Below are 20,036 nucleotides of genomic sequence, written 5' to 3'. Positions count from 1 at the left end.
ACGGAATGAAGGATTGCAAACGTTGGGGCTGCATTGAAAAGAGACAGAGAGGGAGACAGAGAGGGAGACAGAGAGGGAGACAGAGAGGGAGAGGAGCGGCGGTGTGCGGTCGTGCTGCTGTGAGTTATTCCTGACAGAGCTCGGCTCGTATCAACAGTCCTGGGAGTTTTTGTTATTGACGCCTCGCTCTCCCACCATCGTGACCTCTCCTCTCTCCATCATCTCATTCCTACGCTTTATTCAAATGCACACACACACAAACACAAACAGCCTTCAAAGCAGGACTAGAAGCACATTTATACGTAGACTCTGCAGAATTGTACCAACCACAACAAAATAAAAGAACATTGCCTGTGTGTTACCCATGCATCCTATTATGACTCAGCCCACTACAGCCAATTAAATTCGCTCTGCCACGAAGAATGGGTAAAAACATTGAGCGTTCGCCCCACATGTAGACGGAAACCGGAAGGGGGGGGGGATTTAATTACCCTCAGAATTCCTCTGCAACCTCTAATTACGTCGAGGATCAGTCTGAAAGGCTTTATAGGTATGTTCGGACTGCACAGCATTTCCTCTGTTAGTGCGGGCTCACGCTGCGCGCCTCTGCCGTCCAGATGAGGAGGAGATGAGGAGGGCTCCAGGACCTTAATGTTTCCACCACTGTGTTTCCACCATGGTCCATTATCCCACGGCCCAAACTGCGCCCACTGCTCCCACGACTTCCTCCCGTGACCCGCACTGGTGAGGGAGCCTGAGCACGTACAGTAGGCCTACGCAGCGACTGAAACAGCCTTCTGTCCGTTAAACAGTAGCTTTTATCACACATTTATTAAATGGTCAACGGCCCTTATTTCTTAAAGACAAACATTTCACACCTCTTTTATAAAGTAGGTCTGTGAGACCTTATTAATTTGAAGGCGTCGTGTCTTGGTTACAACCAAGTGGGATTTAATCCCGAAACACGAGATTACATGCAGATGTGTAATCTCCACAATCAAAACAAACACACACACACACACACACACACACACACACACACACACACACACACACACACACACACACACACACACACACACACACACACACACACACACACACACACACACTCATCTCACATACACCACGCCGACCATATATTCTTTCCTTATCTTTAAGAAATTTCAAGGAAACAGAAGAGATAACTCATGCATCTGTTTGCCTGCAGATGTAATGTGTTTGCGTATATTTAAAGACTGTGAATGATTGCGCAAGAGAACGCAGGCAGCTCATCATGTGTGGGCTATTACCCAATTCAGGCATTTGCAGGGTCTGTTTCATGGTTTTCTTTTGGGGGGTGCACCGTGCGGATATTACCGAATTAAATTACTTAGTCATGTATTTGCATTGACATAAACAAGCTGAGCAGCTGCTATATCATAAGCTGCTTAAACCAGTGCTGACTCCGGACACATGTGCGGCTCTCACTATTCCTTCAGGACATAAAAGGGTTGCAAGTGACATTTTTCATGAGGATTACCCAACCTGTTCTCAGTTAGAAGGTAAATATTTTCTCTTCTAGTCAGTTGAAACAACCGGTGACATGACTGATGAATTGGCCATTAGAAAGCAAGTGCTCTGAGAGTTTGACCATTCTGTGTATGGTTTCCTCTCAGGAGCGAATGGGGTATGTCGGGTGGCATGCCTTTCAGTCAGGCTAATGTCAATGGCAGCTAATAATTGCTTCAACTGGCTGTTGAACAAGTGTATTTTATCACAAAACACAACGTACAAACCACCATTATATGCCAATTATTTGCATTTCAATGCAGATAAATAAATGCTCTGTGCATTCACTTCCTACTGAACTCCTGCTGGTGTGTTCACGTATGAGACTTCCTAGATCTGTGATTGGTCCAGTGTGTATAACAGGTGCCTACTAGCGGCTTAATCCAATTGTACTTCTGCAGCAGTGCTTCTAGGAGAACGAGTCAGCTCGGAGCTTCACTGCAATGAAGCAAATCATCTTCTTTGTTTTGGCCATCACGCTGCTCCCACATGCACAAGGTAAGGAACGCAACTGTTGATTTAAACGATACCAGAGAAGAGTTTAAGGTAACTTAATTCTCCCCACTATAAATGTTTCATAGCAACAGGACCTTTAGATTTCCCTTACGCACACTTTCCACTTGCTATTTCAGCATTGTGAAGAACAAGAACAAAGTAGGCCTATCTGATGTGTTTTTAATGCTTGGTGAGATCCAACACAAGCCATAACGCTGCCAAAGAATGACTCCTTCCTGCACGCTGGGCTGACATTAACGAATGATGATGACCCAAGCAGCCATAAGGAATTAAGATGTTTATCGGAATCCCATTAATTCTATCTTCAGTGTGAAAGCAGGTGCCACCTGTAATAGGTGGATAGCTGTTTGTTAAACTCTACCTCCCTCGTCTGGTATAAAGTTCTCTTTAACATACAGTAAGAGTAATCTGTGACTACTGGACAAAGGAAACTAGTAAAGTGAATGTGAGTATCGTTTACATCAAGGTTAAACTCAGGCCATGTACTCTGTTGCCACGACCCAATTAGTGTAATTCTTTTAGGGAGGCTGATGGATACAAGCCCCCCCTAGTCGGGCCTCTATTCCTGCAGAGCCCTAACCCTAACCCTATGTCTGAGATGTCTGAGAGAGAGGAGCAGCCATGTAGGTAAGAGGGGATAAGGCAGGCAAGCCTTCTGTGTAACCCATCGCTGGGCCTGGAGAGCGGATAAGGCCTTTATCCACTGGTGGTGTGTGTCTGAAGCAGCCAGCGTTTTTTAACTGGATAAACTCCAGGCCTAAATAGACACACATCCAATTAGCCAAAGCAAAGCATTGTTTTGTATTGTCTTGAATCCTTAAATGTCTTGAAACATTAATAAAGACATTTTTTAGGCCAAATCCCCCTGATTTCAAGATATTCTCGTAGAGGAAAGAAATGAACGTTCACTTTAATTTTAATTAGGTCATTTATTTACAACGTGACATCGATTCAACAAGATGTGCCTTTGGCAGATTTTACAAAAGACTTTCAAAGTCTTTATGTATAATTCAGTGTTGAATACATAATGATACATAATACATATACGTACATGTTATTGTGCTATCATCAAACACATGCGCTTGCATGTGTGATGCAGACGGCTTGCGGTCACCTCCAGTAGGACCCACCACTGTCTTTAGTCCAACCGTGAACCTTTATTATGTGTTTACCTTGCCTAATGCAAAGCTTCACTTGCCCGGTGGGTTGCTCAGGTGAGGAAGAGGAGGATCAGCCAGAGACCATGGAGGAGGTGCGCTTGGAGGAGGAGGACCTGCTGGAGTGTTTCCGCTGTGACCTGGGCTTCTGGGACGCCTGCTATACCACTAGGGTCTACTGCAGCCCTGGGGAGAGGTGCTTCACTGGCCGCGGGAAGGCAGGTGGGCCCCTACCACTGTGTGTTTGTGTGTGTGTGTGTGTGTGTGTGTGTGTGTGTGTACATGCTATTTCAAGGACGGTTTTATCCAAAGAACGAGTGCAGACATTGTTTGCATGGGCGTCCCCAGTGGGAATCGTTCTCCTGACTCTTGCAGTGTGACGTAATGTGTTGCATAAGTCACAATGTTTTTTCCCCGTCAGGTTAAATAATGTTTATATGAAGCTATAATGCGGAAACTGTGCTTCACTACAGTAATGTATCCTCCTCCCTCGCCTTTATTCTTCATAATCAGTGGAGTAGTGGTACAATAACCCAAATATGATCTTCTAGAGCGTAGATCTTCACCAGTCTTCTCCCCATGCTCTGCTACATCAAGGAGCAGGCCCATCAGTGTTATGAGCGGGAGCAGTGTTTGACCTACAACGGCGCTTCTGTGGAGTGTTCTGTTGTTCTGATGTCCATTCTAAGTTAGGTAATAGGTATAATGTAGGTTAACGAAGTATGTGTTTAATGACATACTTGTGTGTAAGAACACAGATGTCAATGCGTGAATGCTTGACTAAATGAATATATGTTCATCAATGTTCTTCTTCATCTTAGTTTTTACATCTTTCCGGTCAGCAGACAGACTACATTATATAATCCTGTGGGAGGGACAGCTTTGTGCTAATGAGCAAGTGCAAATATAATCAGTGTCTGCGAGCGAGGTGTAAACGGGCATTACTCCTGCTATGGCTGGTGTCTCCTTCAGTGGACCTGCTGGACGTGAAGACGCTGGGCTGTGTGAAGACAGAGGAGTGCAGCGCCGAGACCAGCCTGGAGCTGTACCCCAACGCCACCCTCTACACCATGACCAAGCACTGCTGCGACACCGCCTTCTGCAACGCGGCGCGCCCGGCGCGGCCCGTCGGCCTGTGCTCCTACCTGACGGGCCCCGCGCTCGGCCTCTGGTACCTCACAGGACCGCCCCCCAGACTGCACTAGCTCATCTCTACAGCGAGCGTCCAATGGACCAGCATGAGGACTGTGCTCTGTTTCCCTGCCGACGGACTGCACAGCCAGATGGTGAACCCCGGCTGTCTGTTCAATGAGCGGCCTGACAGCCCCCATCGACTGGATGATGACTGGAGATAAATCAGTTGTCTTTGTTTAATGTTAAAGCTCAATAGCTGAAGGAGTGTTAATGTATTTATTATAATATTTTCACTAGTCTCACCATTCCTTCCAGTAGGATGGAGTCGTTTACCTAGTCGTTTATCAACTGCTGCTGTCAGAAACAGAATAAAAGGCTGGATCAAGTGCCAGATGGTGGAATGTGTTATTAACGCAGTATAATTGAATGCAGTGCCAGACTCACGGGCCACAATCCAAATTATTTTATTGGTTGTTTTTCAACGATGTCTTTCAATGTACCATAAATAGTTTTAAACATTTATTGAAACTAGGTATACAGTGTTATTTTTAATAGGAGGTAAATATTTGTATGTATGTCATGAGAAATAGATAATTTTCCTTAGAAAGCCAATAAAGTTGAATCAGATGTTTCATAAATTGTACAACTCCACCAAAGTTCATTATCTAAATAGACCAATGCAACTCAACCGCAGGACAGCGGTTTGTGCAGCCAGCTGTCTCTCCCTGCACTACTGAGGATCTCCAGCAGAGGGCAGGAGCTCCTCCTTCAAGAACTTCTGCAGATCCACATCCTTATCATTCAGGTCCACACTCAGGAACTTGTCCACCAGCCAGTGACATCTGTGCAGATATTGTAAAGGCACACAGATCCCAACATGTTTTGGTGCCTTTAACCTCCTCTATTGTATTTTTTTTATAAACGTACCTGTTGGTATGTTCGTCCAATGAGTGTCTGTCCACTCTCTTGATGGTCTGTCCTGTTCTGTAGAGTTCAGAAACCTTGGCAGGAAACATCAGCGACATCAGTCACACGTTGCTCTGGGAGCAGAAAGGTTTGCGTTTGTGTGCGTGTGTGTGTGTGATAAAAAGGAGGCAAATGCATTATTTGCGGTTGCAATAGGCTTCATCTTCACATCTGTCATATATAATTTCAAATATATAAATATCTGCTGTGTAATAATTATCTAGCTATAACATAGCACTTATAGCAACCATAAAGTATTCTTAATAACTTTAATTTACATAATTTACAACCGATGACATAAAGTGTTACTGATGAGCGTGAGGGGATGGATGGTGCATGTGGATAGTGTGCATGTTGTGTGTGTGTGTATGTGCGCTTGTGTGCGTGTGTATTTGTGCGTGCGTGCGTGCGTGCCTCCACCCCTCGCTGTACGAGGCTGGTGGGCAGGCCGGCCAATAGAGCGATGTTGGCAGCGTAGCTGGACTGGCACATGCCCTCCTTCAGCTGGTACAGGAACACCAGCTCATCTCCATCCACCGCTGTCTCAAGAGTCTAAAACACACAATCCCTTACTCTCTTACCACCACAGATAAGGTGCAGGGTCACCCCTCAGAGTTATGACGTCATGGGGAGAGCTCTGCTGATGTTCGGCGCTAACACGAATCCAAACACAATACAAATGTCCATGGTATGGTTTGATTGTCCTCAGCGGTTTCTTGGAATAGGAGCATCTATTAAATGCTATTGTGCATTTGACTACACAGAGCCAAGGAAGAGGACAGGTCATGTGCGTACCAGCAGGGAGAGGAGGCTGGTGGAGGGCAGCAGACCCAGCTGGAGTAGACTGTGGAAGTTGGTTGCCAAAAGCACGTGGGGAACCTTTCCAGGAACTTCATTCAGCCAATGTGAGATCGATGCCGCCAGCAAGGAAAGCCCATCCACCTAGCATCATAATGAAGTGTTATATAATAACCCTAATTGTTATGTTTACACTAATAGTAAAACAAATACGTTCAAATAAAGGAATGTTACACGTACAAATACATGTTTCTTACTGTGTTGGTGCCTTTTCCAAATTCATCAATCAAAATGAGAGAGTTGCCAGTGCTGCTGTTGATAGCATGGGCCATCTAGAATGTGAACCTTGCTGTTACTACAAAATACTGCATGGATTTCAGCATGTATGTGTGCAAGGCTTGCATGTGTGTGGTTGTGTTAGACTGTGAGCTGTGATCAGTGGAGAGGTTGAAGGGGGAGTTAGAGACATGTAATATACATATTTTATTGTATAAACAATGTAGTGTGTGTATGTGTGCGTGTGTGTGTGTGTGTACCTGATTGAGGTCTATCATGAAGGTGCTGAGGCCTACAGACACAGACTCCCTGCTCTGCATGCGGGTGAATATTCCATCCACCAGACCAATCTCTGCCTCCTTTGCTGGCACATCTGAGCCAATGAGAGCCATGAACACTGCCAAGCCCACCTTATTGAGTCAATTGAAGAGTATTTAGTAATTTAGCGTATATGTGGTTAAATGTCTGACTTCTGAGGTCACAATACCCAAGTTAAGTTAAGTTAAGTCCTTTATTCATCCCTTTTTAGGGGGAAATTCTTTCTCTGCTTTTGACCCATCCGGGTAGCCGGTGAAACACATACACACACAGAGGTCCACACACATGGGGCACACACATGGGGGCACACACATGGGGGCACACACATGGGGGCACACCGGCACTACCGGAGCAGTGGGCTGCCGCGGTGCAGCGCCCGGGGAGCAGGTGGGGGTTTCAGATGCCTTGCTCAAGGGCACCTCATCCGTGGATTTTTTCAGGATTCGAACTGGCCACCCTCCAGTTACCAGTCCAACTCCTTCACCAGTATGCCACGGATGCCCCCTAGTGGGTCACATGCTTGTCTGAGCTTGCATATAAAAATAGATTTGGATTTGGAAAACAAAAAACCAGGGTCACAGTGGCAGTCAGTGTGCAAAAACACAATCCGAAGGTCAGAGGCAGTGAAGTTGTTGTGCATCTACTCTACTTGTTTAAGGTAGATACTCTTGCCAGACGAGTTGGGCCCAGTGATGACCTTGACTCTGCCATTGGTCTCTGAGCTCTGGAAAGAGTTGGCCACAAACAAAGGAGAGCAGAGCTCCAGCAGTGGGTGTCTGGAATACAAAGCCAAACCTGGATCTTAAACTTGCACTCATTCAATGAAAGATGGAAGTTGTGTGTCAGTTTGGCCATCTAATCCTGATCAACTCTGTGTGTGTGCTCCTGTCTACCTGGCCTGTGTGAGAAGTATCCTCCTGTGGGCTGCTAGTTTAGGTGAGGTGTAGCCGTACTCCTGCGAGGCACTGCTCATCGCCATCAGGCAGTCCAGCTCTGCACTCAAGTCCAGCACCTATACAGCACACACATCCACCTCACTACACCTCCAGATGATAAACTTTACAGCCCACACATCCACCTCAGTATACCTCCAGATTATAAACTTTACAGCCCACACATCTACCTCAGTACACCTCCAGGTTATAAACTTTACAGCACACATCCACTTCAGTACACCTCCACATTATAAACTTTACAGCACACCTATCCACCTCACTACAGCTCCAGAACATATACTTTACAGCACACACATCCACCTCACTACACCTCCAGATTATTAACTTTACAGCACACACATCCACCTCACTACACCTCCAGAACATATACTTTACAGCACGCACATCCACCACACAAGCCTCCAGATTATAAACTTTACAGCACACACATCCACCTCACTACACCTCCAGAACATACACTTTACAGCACACACATCCACCTCAGTACACCTCCAGAACACACTTTACAGCACACACATCCACCTCAGTACACCTCCAGAACACACTTTACAGCACACACATCCACCTCAGTACACCTCCATATTAGGTGCCACCGTAGAAGAGTATTATCGGTTATCGACAGTTACCTTGTACAGGGAGGGACTTTTCTCCAGGATAGCCGTCTGCAGCTGTGTCATGACTGCAGTCTCCATGTCTGACAAAAAGGTAACCAAACACATCTGCAGCCAAACTCAACACACTCCAGAGTCCATGGACTACACTCATTATCTGTGAATGATGGAACCCACAGAAGCCTCTTCCGACTGTCATACCTCTTATGTCACAGTGTAAGTCTCCCAGGAGGTCGTCTAGCTCTTTAGTTCTCTGGCTGCGATAGTGGAGACGCTCCTCCGACAGAAACTACACACACAATTACACATCCGTGCACACATAAACATGCATGAAAATATGCACGCTCTTACACACACACACACACACACACACACACACACACACACACACACACACACACACACACACACACACACACACACACACACACACACACACACACAAACGCGCACACACATACAGATAACCAGATATCCATCCACTTTGGCACACACCATGAAGTCCAGACCCGCTATCTCAAAATCCTCCTTCTCCACCATGCTGGGCCGCCGGGGCACCGACAGCAGAAAGCCTATCTGAAGAGGTGAAGGATAACGTTTAACATTCCTCATAAAATATCAAGCCACTTGATTCAGTCTGGGTTAGCCATTAATATTAAGTCTGCTATGCAAACGTGATCCCCTCACTGTGTGAGCATCTAAATCTAGCTAAACACTAGATTGATTGGAGGTGTCTTCATTTAGGTACTGTGGCCACAGGTAGAATGAAGCAGTACCAGAGGAATGTAAATGACACAGCAGGAGGTTATGCGGGAGTCCAGGTGCTCCAGCTCTCTCCTGGCCACGTCTGTCAGGAAGTCCGACAGACCCATCATCTTCCTCTTTTCTGAGGAGACAGTCTTCGCTGAGACCTCTTTCACCTTACACTTAACATTCATCCAATCGTATTTTGTGCTTACTGAAGACAGCTCTTGAACCAGCAGGTCCAGACTTACTCTCATCAATAGCAGGGTCCACGTTCGGCTTGATGGTGAAGCGGTTCTCCGTGGAGCTGCTCTCAAAGTCCACCTACACACGACGAAAACAGAACACAGATCACACATTGTGGACGGTTGATCCAAGGTGCCATGAATATAATATGCATGTCTGTCTTGGGTTTGTGTGCATAAGACAGAGCGCTTTAGAGATTTAAGAAGAGAGAACGAGATGGGGAGTTCGAGGGACGATGGCGTGACGCAGATGGCTCTGCGTAACGAGAACTGACCACTTTGCTTATGAGGGAGGCGATGTGTTGAAGGTCATCAGAGAAACCCTCGCTGATCTCACGGAAGAGCCCAACAGACTGAGGCAAGACACGCACCGTGTCCCTGATACACACTGCACTGTACACCGTCTAATGCGCACACACACACATACACATTAACTTTAGTTTGTGTAGTTTTATATTTTGTTGGATTTGTGATTTTATTCTGTAAAGCGTCACACTTCCTACCTTGTAGAGACTCTGCCAGTCCGTTACTTTTGTGTGTGAGAGAGACATCCTGCGCAGGAGAGTCTGACACACACACACACACACACACACACACACACACCCACACAGTTTCTGACGTTAGCAGCTCTGATAGCAAAACTATCGCGGTGCAGGTGGACACAGCACTGCTGAAATGGAAACGAGGGATCAGAGTGTACCGGAATGTTCCGGATGTTGCGCAACAAGGACTGCAGGGTGCCGGCTACGTCAGAGTTGCGCGGTGACGCAAAGAAGCGGATGGCCTCCTGCCTGCGGTGCAACACCTCCATGTCTCTGGTGGGCCGCAGGAACCACCGGCTGGCACACATGACACACAAGTGTTCAATCCACAACACATTCTTCAACCAGTTATCTCACAGCATACATTTCATCTATTTATTCTATCTATTCAAAAGAGGAGGTATACCAAAAGAGGGCATGGTGGACTTTTATGGTTAATAATGAATGCCATCAGCACAATGCCAGACCTCAGTGCTTTTGGAACTTTCTTCTGCCAACTGGTGCTTTAAGAATTATAGAATTATAGTCATTTGAAACTGAATGCAAAACAACTGGTTTGTGTTTATATCAGGGTGGTTCTGTGTCCTTGGCTGGTCAGAAAATATGGTATTCATCTTCACAACAAGACCCAGAACCACCGCAAATAACGCACACAGGAGACCTGGATTGTTTAATTTGGATTAAATTTAAACTCATTACGTATGTCCACCATAGTTATATTGACATAATGTTTTTGGTCTTCCAATCCTACCGCAGCAGTCTGGAGCCAAACTTGCACTTGCAGCGATTTAGTATCTCTGCAACCAAAACAGACACACACACACTTAGGACATAGGATGTTTTGTAAGATATGACAAAGACAACATCTGAGGAGAACACTGGCCCACTCTTCACGGCACAGGTCACATCTCAATACCATACAGACTGAAGCCCTCCTTCTCGCCAGACTGCATCTTGTACACTGAAGGGTGGAGCTCTGACTTGAAGATCTGCAGAACGCTGAAACACGTACATTCAAAAAAAGAAATCCATATTCACTTATATAAAATATTGTTAATGTGATATAATCAATCATCAATATTTTTTCAAAAGTGATGTGCATGGACTGTTAGAGCCGTCCTACCTGTATGTGTCTCTGTCCACATACACCACACCTGTTCTAGAATGGAAAAACACACACAACAGTTGAGGCCATCAGAGGACAACAGAGATCTTAATGAGATAGTTGGACTTCATTTAGCAGGCCCTTAATCCCCCTGTGGACAGACACCAGGGAACACAAGGATGTGCTGGTGAGGAACGGCAGTCAATGTTGTTGAAACAGTTGGTTTGATGTTTTAATAAGAACTGATTCACTGATATGACCTTTAAAGCAAAAACACTTATAAGTAACAGCACTATGACAGCGTTAATACGAAACATCCAAATATAACTGCGGAAAAACACTACTTGATTATTTCCCACGCGAGTGCAAATTACTGTGAGTACTGAACATAAACAAAGGAACATATGCAACAATCAATGCAAATACTCTAAACATTTCAGAATCCATAGCTCCAAATGAAGTGTCCATGGTGGGTTGGTTGCGTGAATACTCTGTGTTCTTGAACATGTGTATGTGTGTGTTTGCGTGTCTTACAATGTGTAGGTGTGAAACTGTAAGATCGGAACCCCAACACTGCTGTCCTCCAGCTCAACACCCACTCTCCTTCTGTCGAGGCATTTCAAGAGAGCACCTAATGACCGCAACTACCACACACATACACACACAGCAGACATGCATGTAACCACACCACGGACACAGAGACACACACACAAACACAAACACACACACACAGGGGGTGACTAACCACACACTGATGGACGTATTGACAGGACATTGTGTGGGCAGTGAGAGCTCACCATGAGGGGGGAGTCGAAGGACATGTAGGAAGTGAGATAGGAGAGTCTGTCTGTGATGGAGGCAGGAAGAAAAGGAAGGTGGGCAGACAGAAGCCTCTGCTTACTGACCTCCATACCTGCCACATAGGAGGCTTTCAGGGGCCTGAACAGTCATGTGATTCATCCATTCAACAACGCCATCTCAAAGTACATCAGACCCTTGCATGTTTATTAAAGGTTTAGTCTTATTTATTTTTACCGAAGTCCACACATGGATATGTGACCACTTCCGGTTTATAGTCTGGAATTGACCCTGGGGTACAGTAAAGGGTGAGGGGAAAACACAGAAAAGTATTTTAACATTGCATATGACTGATCTTTATATCATGTACTGGCATCTTAGCCACAATGATAATTTGTCTGTGGTATATCAATACCCAAGAGCCACACAAAATTATTCCATTATTGTCCGCTCGAAATGGATGGTATGAAAACTATATATATTACACTGATAAGTCCAACCACGTCAGATACCACGTCACACTTTTCAGTCCTGATACCCAAAACAATCCTGGCTGCTCACCCAATGTGTGCATGAAGCGCACCATACTGCGTTCCTGCTTGGCACTCGTGATAATGACATGGGGACTTATCTCTTGGATGACTTCAAAACAACACAAGAGAAAACCGAGAAAGGACACAGATAATACTATCAGTCCCAAAACAAGGTCAGATTATTGCCCCCCCCCCACCCACACACACATATATTTAACAAAAAGACATGTGGTAGCAGGGCAAGGCCATGTTTGCATTTGTTGTTGTGTCACATCGCGTCCTTGCCATTATACCTCTTTCCAGAAGGTTAAGGTCAGTGCTGTCTGGTGTGTCAGCCATATAATGCAACGTATAATCTTTGCTGTCATAGAAGCACAGGCCCACTTGTCCATGTTGTGCCAACACACTCAGTATTACCTGTGCATAAGGAGAAAGATTATGAACGAATATACAAAGGTGGTGTTATAAACCTGTTGACCAGTGGGAGTCTCTCACCTCAGGTGACTCTTCCTCCTCCTCATCTCCATTGAGGCTGGCCTGGTTAGTCACCTCCCTTCTGACGGCATTCTGCAGTGCCATGGTCAGCTTTGGGAAACAGCGGAAGGCCAGTCACTGAATCACTGGTAAACCTAAACAAAGTTTTAGCCGTGTGCTTTATAATTAGCTCCAGTGGCACGTACAGCTTAGCTCGTTTAAACTCACCAAGCTCGTATTTTGAGGTATATTGCCAAAGTTGCAAGCTGGCTTTATAACCTAGAATGTATGATAAATAAGTTGAAATGATGAAATGATCTTTCGTGTAAATGACTGGTTATATTTATTTAGCCGTTTCGTGACGCTGGTAGTTTCCCGCGGCAGAGTGGCGAAGTCACGCCTCTTCCGGTAGAGCCCATGGGACCTATGAGATCGAAAAATATGAATGGGTTTCAATGGAGAGAAAGTAATTATTTTTTGGTCCCAGTCTTTATATGCCCTGGAATACACATATGTTGTTTGTGGATTTAAATGATAATTTTTCATGTCAAGAGTTTGACCGTTTATTATGCAATTGTTCAATTAAAGGCTGTAGAGAAAACAAAATGAGAAAGACTACATGTCTCGTATGTGCCGTCACGCTCCCCGCGACTGGCGTGGACAAGATCAACAATCTCCCCATTGGCATAACTGAAACACTACACATTCCCCGACTTATAATGGTTTGCACCTCATTCGATGCTTTTATCCTCCCCTTGGAAAAAACCTAACATTATCAGACTTCACGAAAATGTTTAGTTTTTTTTGCATGAAAAATTATCATTTAAATCCACAAACAACATATCAGCAATCCGGGGCATATAAAGACTGGGACCAGAAAATAAATATTTTCTCTCCATTGAAACCCATTCATATTTTTCGATCTCATAGGTCCCATGGGCTCTACCGGAAAGGGGCGTGACTTCCCCACTCTATTGGCCTCCTCTGCCAGATATCGTGTGACATCGGGTAGCAGGCTTTGCATAATGTTCAAAATAACACACACACACACACACACACACACACACACACACACACACACACACACACACACACACACACACACACGGCATTGGTCTTTAAAGAGCATGTCAACCATTTATAATCTTATAATGTTTAAATCTATGGCTCAAACCTTTTTTTGGTACAGGCTATGGGTTAATGTCTAGTATATTACACATTGTTCAGGTTATTCACAGCGTGAATTGGCCTACTTTCTATAGTCTTTATGTGCAGAAAACCACTCATCTATTTCCTCCTACTCTTGTCTTTGCGTTAAATAAGGAAAATAACATCAACATAGGTCAAACCAAACACCATTACAATGGAAAGGTTCTTTATTTAGAATTAATAAATGGATACACATTGTAAAAAAACAGTCTTTACAGCAAGTAACATATTTTATATTTTTTTATACGTCCGTTTTTACAAGAGAATTATACAAAAAATAAACATGTAAAAACACTATCAAACCATTAATCATTGATTGATTCATTATCCCATAAAAGTAGCATATAAAAAGTACTAGTTCAAATACCTCAGTAGTGTACATTTTCAGCTAAGGCCTATGTTTGTGTGTTCCATTGTATTCAGTTGTTTTATGAAAGTTTGTGTGTGTGTGTGTGTGTGTGTGTGTGTGTGTGTGTGTGTGTGTGTGTGTGTGTGTGTGTGTGTGTGTGTGTGTGTGTCTGTGTGTGTGTGTCTGTGTGCATGAATGCCTGTGTGTGTGTGTGTGTGTGTGTGTGTGTGTGTGTGTGTGTGTGTGTGTGTGTGTGTGTGTGTGTGTGTGTGTGTGTGTGTGTGTGTGTGTGTGTGTGTGTGTGTGTGCAGGCTATTGGTTTGGAAGCAGGTATTGCTGGAGAACAAGGGGAATGGGCAGTGTGTTTGTGAGATTCTTCCTCTGTGGTCCCAGGGAGCGTTGGATGGTCAGACTGCATAGAGCCATCAGGGCGGGGGGGTCGCCTAGATAGAGGGAAGTACAAGCCAGAAGATAAGCCAACAACAATGCACTTGATTAGCCAGTAGCAGGTGTACTATAGTGTCGAGTAGACATCATGTACCACTGTCTACATGATGCGGGGAGATATGTATGACTTATAGGCCTAGCTCTGATCTATGACCCCTACGACCAACAGAACAGCTCTCTTTCCCTCTTTAGACCGTTTCAACAGAGGCATCATCGCAGGATCAGGCAACAACAACAAGTATGGATCTGCCTCTTTTATGTATTAGAGAACGAGATGTGGACTAAAGCGACGCCTGTGTTTGTCCATTGTATAAACTCTTTGCAAAGGGTCTATTTTACATTTCTTTGCGGCATGTACTTATGCCTCAATACTATATATATACAATATATAACTCACTCGTGGCACCGTTGAGGTAGCGCAGTCGTATGGAGGCTCCGCCCCTCACACTGCTAACCGCAGGGAACAGCTCCACCCCGTGAGGGAGGTCCTCGAACGCCACGCCGAAGAAGCTCTCCCCCACCATGTAGGCCAGTGTCCCTGCGTCGGCGTCCAGCACCAGCAGAACGCGCTCTGGTATCTCCACGGCTGACCCTGGGGTCTTCGAACCAATCTCGAGCCCTCCCGCTCCCACACCCTGAGTGGTTGAGGGGACCGCCGGATACCTCCCCAGAGACTGAGCCCCATGCCAGAGCTGGTTGGTTCCCAGCTCCCAGCCCCAGGACTGGGGGCCCCCACCCAGCAGGGCACTGTACCCCGACGCCTGCAGAGGGCAGTTGGCGCAGGAGACACCGATGACTGCGTGGCTCCCCCTGTGAGCAGGACTCCACAGCACCTCCCAGACGTGCAGCCCAGAGCTCACCCCCTCCGCAGCCCTCACCCCGTCACTGCTCTGCTCCACAGGCGTGCGGGTCACTTGCTCCCGACAGGGAGACAACAGGAAGTGAGGGGAGCAGTGAGAGGTGCTCCAGTGTGATCGCGTGTCCCCTGCACCAATGGGACAATAGTGCAGCATGACTGACAGGCGAGAGGAGGTTGGGACCGCCAGTGTTTCTAAGGCTGATGAAGAGGAGGCGGGGCCATCGCCTGTCATCTCTGACATCCAAACCGATAGTAGGAGACCCATGAGTGACAGTTCCACGCAGTTCTTAATACATGATGGTCCCTGACGCTCAGAACTGTGGAATAAGAAAAACATAACAGTTACCTTTTAGGGCAAGACTTTGAGATATTGTTTGCATAAAACTGAAAAGAAGTAGAATAAAGGGGAATACGAGGCAAGTAAAGCAGTTAGTAGACTATAGCAGACAAAAATATGAATACTCAATAGGCCTACTAATAACCCATTAATATTAATGAACCTTAGAACCTGCATAATAATCATAATAATAACATCCGATAATCCTCCAGCATTATCATGTACACTTCCTGGTGAGAGACAGAGGTTTGCAATAAAAACGATCTAGGCTACTGTCGTTACCTTTTAGTTTTAAGACGTTATTTATCCTAAAATTACCAAGCAGTCGGTTCTGTAGCTCCTCTGGTCGAGTGGATTACCGTAATTCCAGTGCAGCCTTTTATAAGAGAGTTTATCAACAGGTTTTTTTTATCGCTGCTCTGTACCGTAATCGCATCATGGGTCCAGTGAACAGCCCAGTCCTGCAGCCAGAGGATGCCAAGAGGACCAACGTTGCCAAGGACATTTGATATCTGGACGACGTCATGTGTTATTATACGATGGATATTTAAAAACAAAGATACAATAAATATTACGTAAAAAAAAAAAGCCTATTGGAGGAATACAGCTAATTCTACGACGCTATACCGGCATGCAGCAACCACTATTCCATGTAGAAGAGTATTTGTGTCCACATCTACCTCGTTCTGTAGTGAATATACACATACACCGCAAAAAAAACAAAAACGAAGAAATAAAAAAATAAAATAAAACCAAGACCGACTCATTATTCTTGATGGCGCAGGCGCACAACAGTGAGGGGAAGATGGAAAGCGCGAGCCTCTTCCGTACCCTGACGGGACGTCTTCAGACAGCTTACACCAATCAGAGGTCACTACATTTAAAGGTCCCATGGCATGCTACTTTATGGATGCTTTAAAGATTAACTGAACTGAAATTTGAAGTTTAGTTGATATAACAGATGTGTTGTCTGCCTTCTCATTGGAACAATAACTAAAAAGGGCTGAACTTGCTAAAAGGGATTAAATTGTGAAAGGGGTAAAAGTGTTACAGGGCGCCGCCATTTTGGATTTCAACAATCAGCTACGTCTCTGGCATGGTAACCTACTCCTACTCTGTGGCTCTTGCAGCCATAGCAGGTAATGAGTCAGGCTCTGAGGCTTGCTGAAATGGCTACGGAAAAGCAAACAACCAGGGCTACAGGAGAATCATCTTATTGCATTGCCCCTGGCTGCACTAATGAATTATATAGGGCCAAGGCAGCTGGGGTAATCATACATTTCCACAGGCTACCTTTGAATAGGAAACCAGCCCTTACTACATGGCTGTCAGCCTTAAAACTGACTAACCCTACGATGTCAATCAGCCCCTGTTATGTCAATCTCCACAAGCTAGCACTCCGACCGACCATAAAGTGAATAAACTATTACTCCGAACATCACAGATCTGTTTCCAAGCTGCTAATTAAACCACGGCGGGTCTGTAAACAGAAGTTCCACAAATGTCCCTTTCTGCACCCTGTTGTTCGCCGACTAGCCGATTGCTGATGCAGAGGGAGTTAAACTCGAAGAAGTAGTTTCCTAGTAAAATGTATCTGTGCAATATCCATCTGTGCAATATCCATCAATATCCACCAGAAAGTAAACCTCCAACATCCACCTAAAGTAGACGTGACACTCGTGAATCCGCCTCGCATCTATGCTCATCCGCGGTTGTATCTCCCAAAGTGCATCTAACATGTCTTTCAGATCCCGTCCAGCCGGAGTCGATTTTTTTGTGAAACCATGTCTTTAATAACCATGTTATTAGGCAGATAATAAACCATGTTCTTTAATAGGTCCATGGTCCCAGGGTGGTTTCAAATAAAACCGGACCTGCATCTTAGACTCTGACACATTGAGACGCACACATGCATACGCACATACATACACCTACCTCCTCTTCCACACATTGTCTTTTATTGCACTTTTTGCACTGTCTATTTATCTTATTAGTATAATTATTAGAATGTGGACCTTTTTACTCTGACATATGGGATGCCTTTGGAATTTCAATAATTTTTTTAATTATAGCCTTTATCCCACTACCCAACTATTAGACCTATATCCACGGAGACAGGGGTAAATTATGGACTTATGAAACAAAGCCAATGAGTTAAAACGTAATAGGTCTGGTGCTGAATGTATTCTTATAAGTTATAAATAAATATGTTAATATTTGTTTGGTATTGAATATTCATTTACAAAATCATATGTATCGTTATAACAACGTATTGCCGACAGGAGCATTTCTAGACTTCATAAACATCCGGGGCTTAGCCCAGAGGGAAAATAAAATTTTCCCTCTGGGCATACAAAAAGATTATTTTTTTTTTGTATGCATTATTGTGCATGCACATTTTTTCATAATGCTTTAACTAAATAAACAAAATACGCTGTTTATTATAGCTTTAAATAGCTACCTGACTGCTGTGCTGCTTATCCCCAGTGGCGATCTTAGCCCTTTGGGGGCTCCAGGCGAACAGTAATTTTGGGGCCCCTGCATCTACTGGGCTAATGTACCTTATATTGCATAATGAGATACTCCAAACAAGGGATGAACAAAAGTCACTATCCTTCTTTCATGCAAATGTTAATGATTTATTTACCTCAGGTTTCCAGTAGGGGGTTGGACAGGGCATTGTGGTCTATTTTGTGTCACCTGCAAAGTGAGAATGCTATACAAAACAAAAAGATTAGTTATGGTGACACATATTACACTGACTGTTAACCTAATATGTCATCATTTACCTGAGGGTTTCCAGTAGGTCACAGCAGAGGGTTGGACAGGGCATTGTGGTCAATTTGGTGTCATCTGCAAAAATAAAAAAAGTATACCAAACAATAAGAACAATAATGGGGACACATATTACACTGACTGTTAACCTAAGATGTCATCATTTACCTCTTCCGTCTCAATGTTTATTTGCCTCCCCTCTCTCAGTTTGTCCTCATCTATGAGCTTCTCTCTCTAACCCTAACCCTAACCCTAACCTCGATTCATCTCTTCTTTCTATCTTACCGCTATTTACTGTTTTGAATGTTACATAATTTCCGCATACACGAGATGAGCGTAACATGGAATAGTCCATGTAGTGCAGCCTGAAGGGGGGTGCACACGGGAAGGCATCCCGATGCTTCTATTGTGAAGAGATATTTATAAAAACAATAATATGGGAACAAAATATAAAGAGGTCATCTTGGGGGCCCCAAAAGGCCTTCTATGGGACCCGGGGCTCCAGGCAAATGCCTGGTTTGTCTAAAGGCCAGTTCAGACCAAAGATTCGCCTCGCAACTGCTTGCAACAAGACTGTTTTACAACGTCGCAGGGGAAAAGTCGCAGCAGTGTGAACTGGTCGTTGCAACGTGGCTGATGCCGTCGCAAGGAGTTGCCAGAGATTGAACATGTCAAATCGCCAGGTCCAGTTTTAGAATGCGACGATGTAGCTTTTTCTCTTCAGCCAACAACTTGTACGTCACGGCCTTACTCCATCCCGGTCCCGGGAAGAAGCTGAGAGTTATCGTCAGTCTTTCGCCAGCTGAAATGCAGTCCCGGAAATTTGTGTTCGCCTTTTGTATTAAAGGCCTCACCAAATCCTCCAGATGATGGAATTGGACCGGGGACAGGCGTGTACAATTTGAGAAAGCTGACATATCCCCGACTTCCAGCTCTCTACAGAGATTGGCGTAGGCACCCTGTTTCTGCCGCTGAAGTACCCAACTGCGGCTCCATATTCTCGGCTTTCTAACTCGTCATCTTCTCCTTTTCATGATCAAAAGCAACTGCAAAAACTGCGACCATTTCACTCTAACTAACATTACTACTAGGCCTGTTTATAATTAAGTTATCCATCTCCACGTAGTAGTTGAGCCGATGGTAAACAAAGACAGATCAAACAGAAATTAAACTAACGGAAAATGCAATGTATCCGATTAGCGGTTAATCTTAACAAACTGTAAGCTCCGACTATTTACTCCAATGCAGAAGTAGTGGAGAATGACAACACAGTAACACTAGCCTACTCTCAAGCAAAATAAGTCGCAAGGAGTCGCAAGGAGTTGCAAGTTGCAAG

General features: G+C 44.8%; 3 protein-coding genes and 1 long non-coding RNA gene across 8 annotated transcripts; 1 reads left to right on the top strand and 3 right to left on the bottom strand.

Annotated features, from left to right (window-relative positions):
• The first annotated feature begins 867 nt into the window (after nucleotides 1-867).
• Nucleotides 868-4,744, top strand: LOC132459349 (sperm acrosome membrane-associated protein 4-like). Its single transcript, XM_060053816.1, has 3 exons — nucleotides 868-2,049; nucleotides 3,282-3,446; nucleotides 4,197-4,744. The coding sequence occupies exons 1-3, from the start codon at nucleotides 1,995-1,997 to the stop codon at nucleotides 4,427-4,429; spliced, it is 453 nt and encodes a 150-aa protein (XP_059909799.1). The 5' UTR covers nucleotides 868-1,994; the 3' UTR covers nucleotides 4,430-4,744.
• A 321-nt stretch (nucleotides 4,745-5,065) lies between these two features.
• Nucleotides 5,066-13,109, bottom strand: msh5 (mutS homolog 5). Of its 4 annotated transcripts, XM_060053813.1 has the most exons (26): nucleotides 12,953-13,109; nucleotides 12,746-12,835; nucleotides 12,544-12,667; nucleotides 12,279-12,359; nucleotides 11,955-12,008; nucleotides 11,717-11,832; nucleotides 11,454-11,563; nucleotides 10,938-10,973; nucleotides 10,731-10,813; nucleotides 10,566-10,611; nucleotides 9,973-10,111; nucleotides 9,776-9,838; nucleotides 9,548-9,676; nucleotides 9,279-9,351; nucleotides 9,060-9,169; nucleotides 8,779-8,859; nucleotides 8,485-8,572; nucleotides 8,299-8,366; nucleotides 7,610-7,728; nucleotides 7,366-7,492; nucleotides 6,659-6,808; nucleotides 6,380-6,454; nucleotides 6,120-6,266; nucleotides 5,739-5,876; nucleotides 5,286-5,359; nucleotides 5,066-5,200 (listed from the first exon to the last, which is right to left on the bottom strand). In XM_060053813.1, exons 2-26 carry the CDS (start codon nucleotides 12,827-12,829, stop codon nucleotides 5,089-5,091), a joined length of 2,427 nt encoding a protein of 808 aa, XP_059909796.1. In that variant the 5' UTR covers nucleotides 12,830-12,835; nucleotides 12,953-13,109; the 3' UTR covers nucleotides 5,066-5,088. The 4 variants fall into 4 exon arrangements, with proteins under 4 accessions (XP_059909796.1, XP_059909797.1, XP_059909795.1 ...); XM_060053812.1 differs by lacking the exons at nucleotides 5,066-5,200; nucleotides 5,286-5,359 and having other exon boundaries at nucleotides 5,406-5,876; XM_060053814.1 differs by lacking the exons at nucleotides 5,066-5,200; nucleotides 5,286-5,359; nucleotides 6,380-6,454 and having other exon boundaries at nucleotides 5,405-5,876.
• Nucleotides 13,110-14,359: 1,250 nt separating this feature from the next.
• On the bottom strand, nucleotides 14,360-16,678 carry si:ch1073-228j22.2 (SPRY domain-containing SOCS box protein 2). Of its 2 annotated transcripts, none has more exons than XM_060053804.1 (3): nucleotides 16,351-16,678; nucleotides 15,127-15,905; nucleotides 14,360-14,725 (listed from the first exon to the last, which is right to left on the bottom strand). In XM_060053804.1, the coding sequence occupies exons 1-3, from the start codon at nucleotides 16,449-16,451 to the stop codon at nucleotides 14,595-14,597; spliced, it is 1,011 nt and encodes a 336-aa protein (XP_059909787.1). In that variant the 5' UTR covers nucleotides 16,452-16,678; the 3' UTR covers nucleotides 14,360-14,594. The 2 variants fall into 2 exon arrangements, with proteins under 2 accessions (XP_059909787.1, XP_059909788.1); XM_060053805.1 differs by lacking the exon at nucleotides 16,351-16,678 and adding an exon at nucleotides 16,208-16,341.
• A 1,631-nt stretch (nucleotides 16,679-18,309) lies between these two features.
• LOC132459031 (uncharacterized) lies at nucleotides 18,310-19,004 on the bottom strand. Its single transcript, XR_009526086.1, has 3 exons — nucleotides 18,869-19,004; nucleotides 18,715-18,778; nucleotides 18,310-18,641 (listed from the first exon to the last, which is right to left on the bottom strand). It is a non-coding gene; the product is annotated as an uncharacterized LOC132459031 (long non-coding RNA).
• Between the last annotated feature and the right edge of the window lie 1,032 nt (nucleotides 19,005-20,036).

The sequence above is a fragment of the Gadus macrocephalus genome, chromosome 6 (genome assembly GCF_031168955.1).
Source record: "Gadus macrocephalus chromosome 6, ASM3116895v1".
Classification (NCBI taxonomy): domain Eukaryota; kingdom Metazoa; phylum Chordata; class Actinopteri; order Gadiformes; family Gadidae; genus Gadus; species Gadus macrocephalus.
Note: the sequence above shows the minus strand (reverse complement) of the source record. Positions and strands in the feature narration are given on the sequence as shown.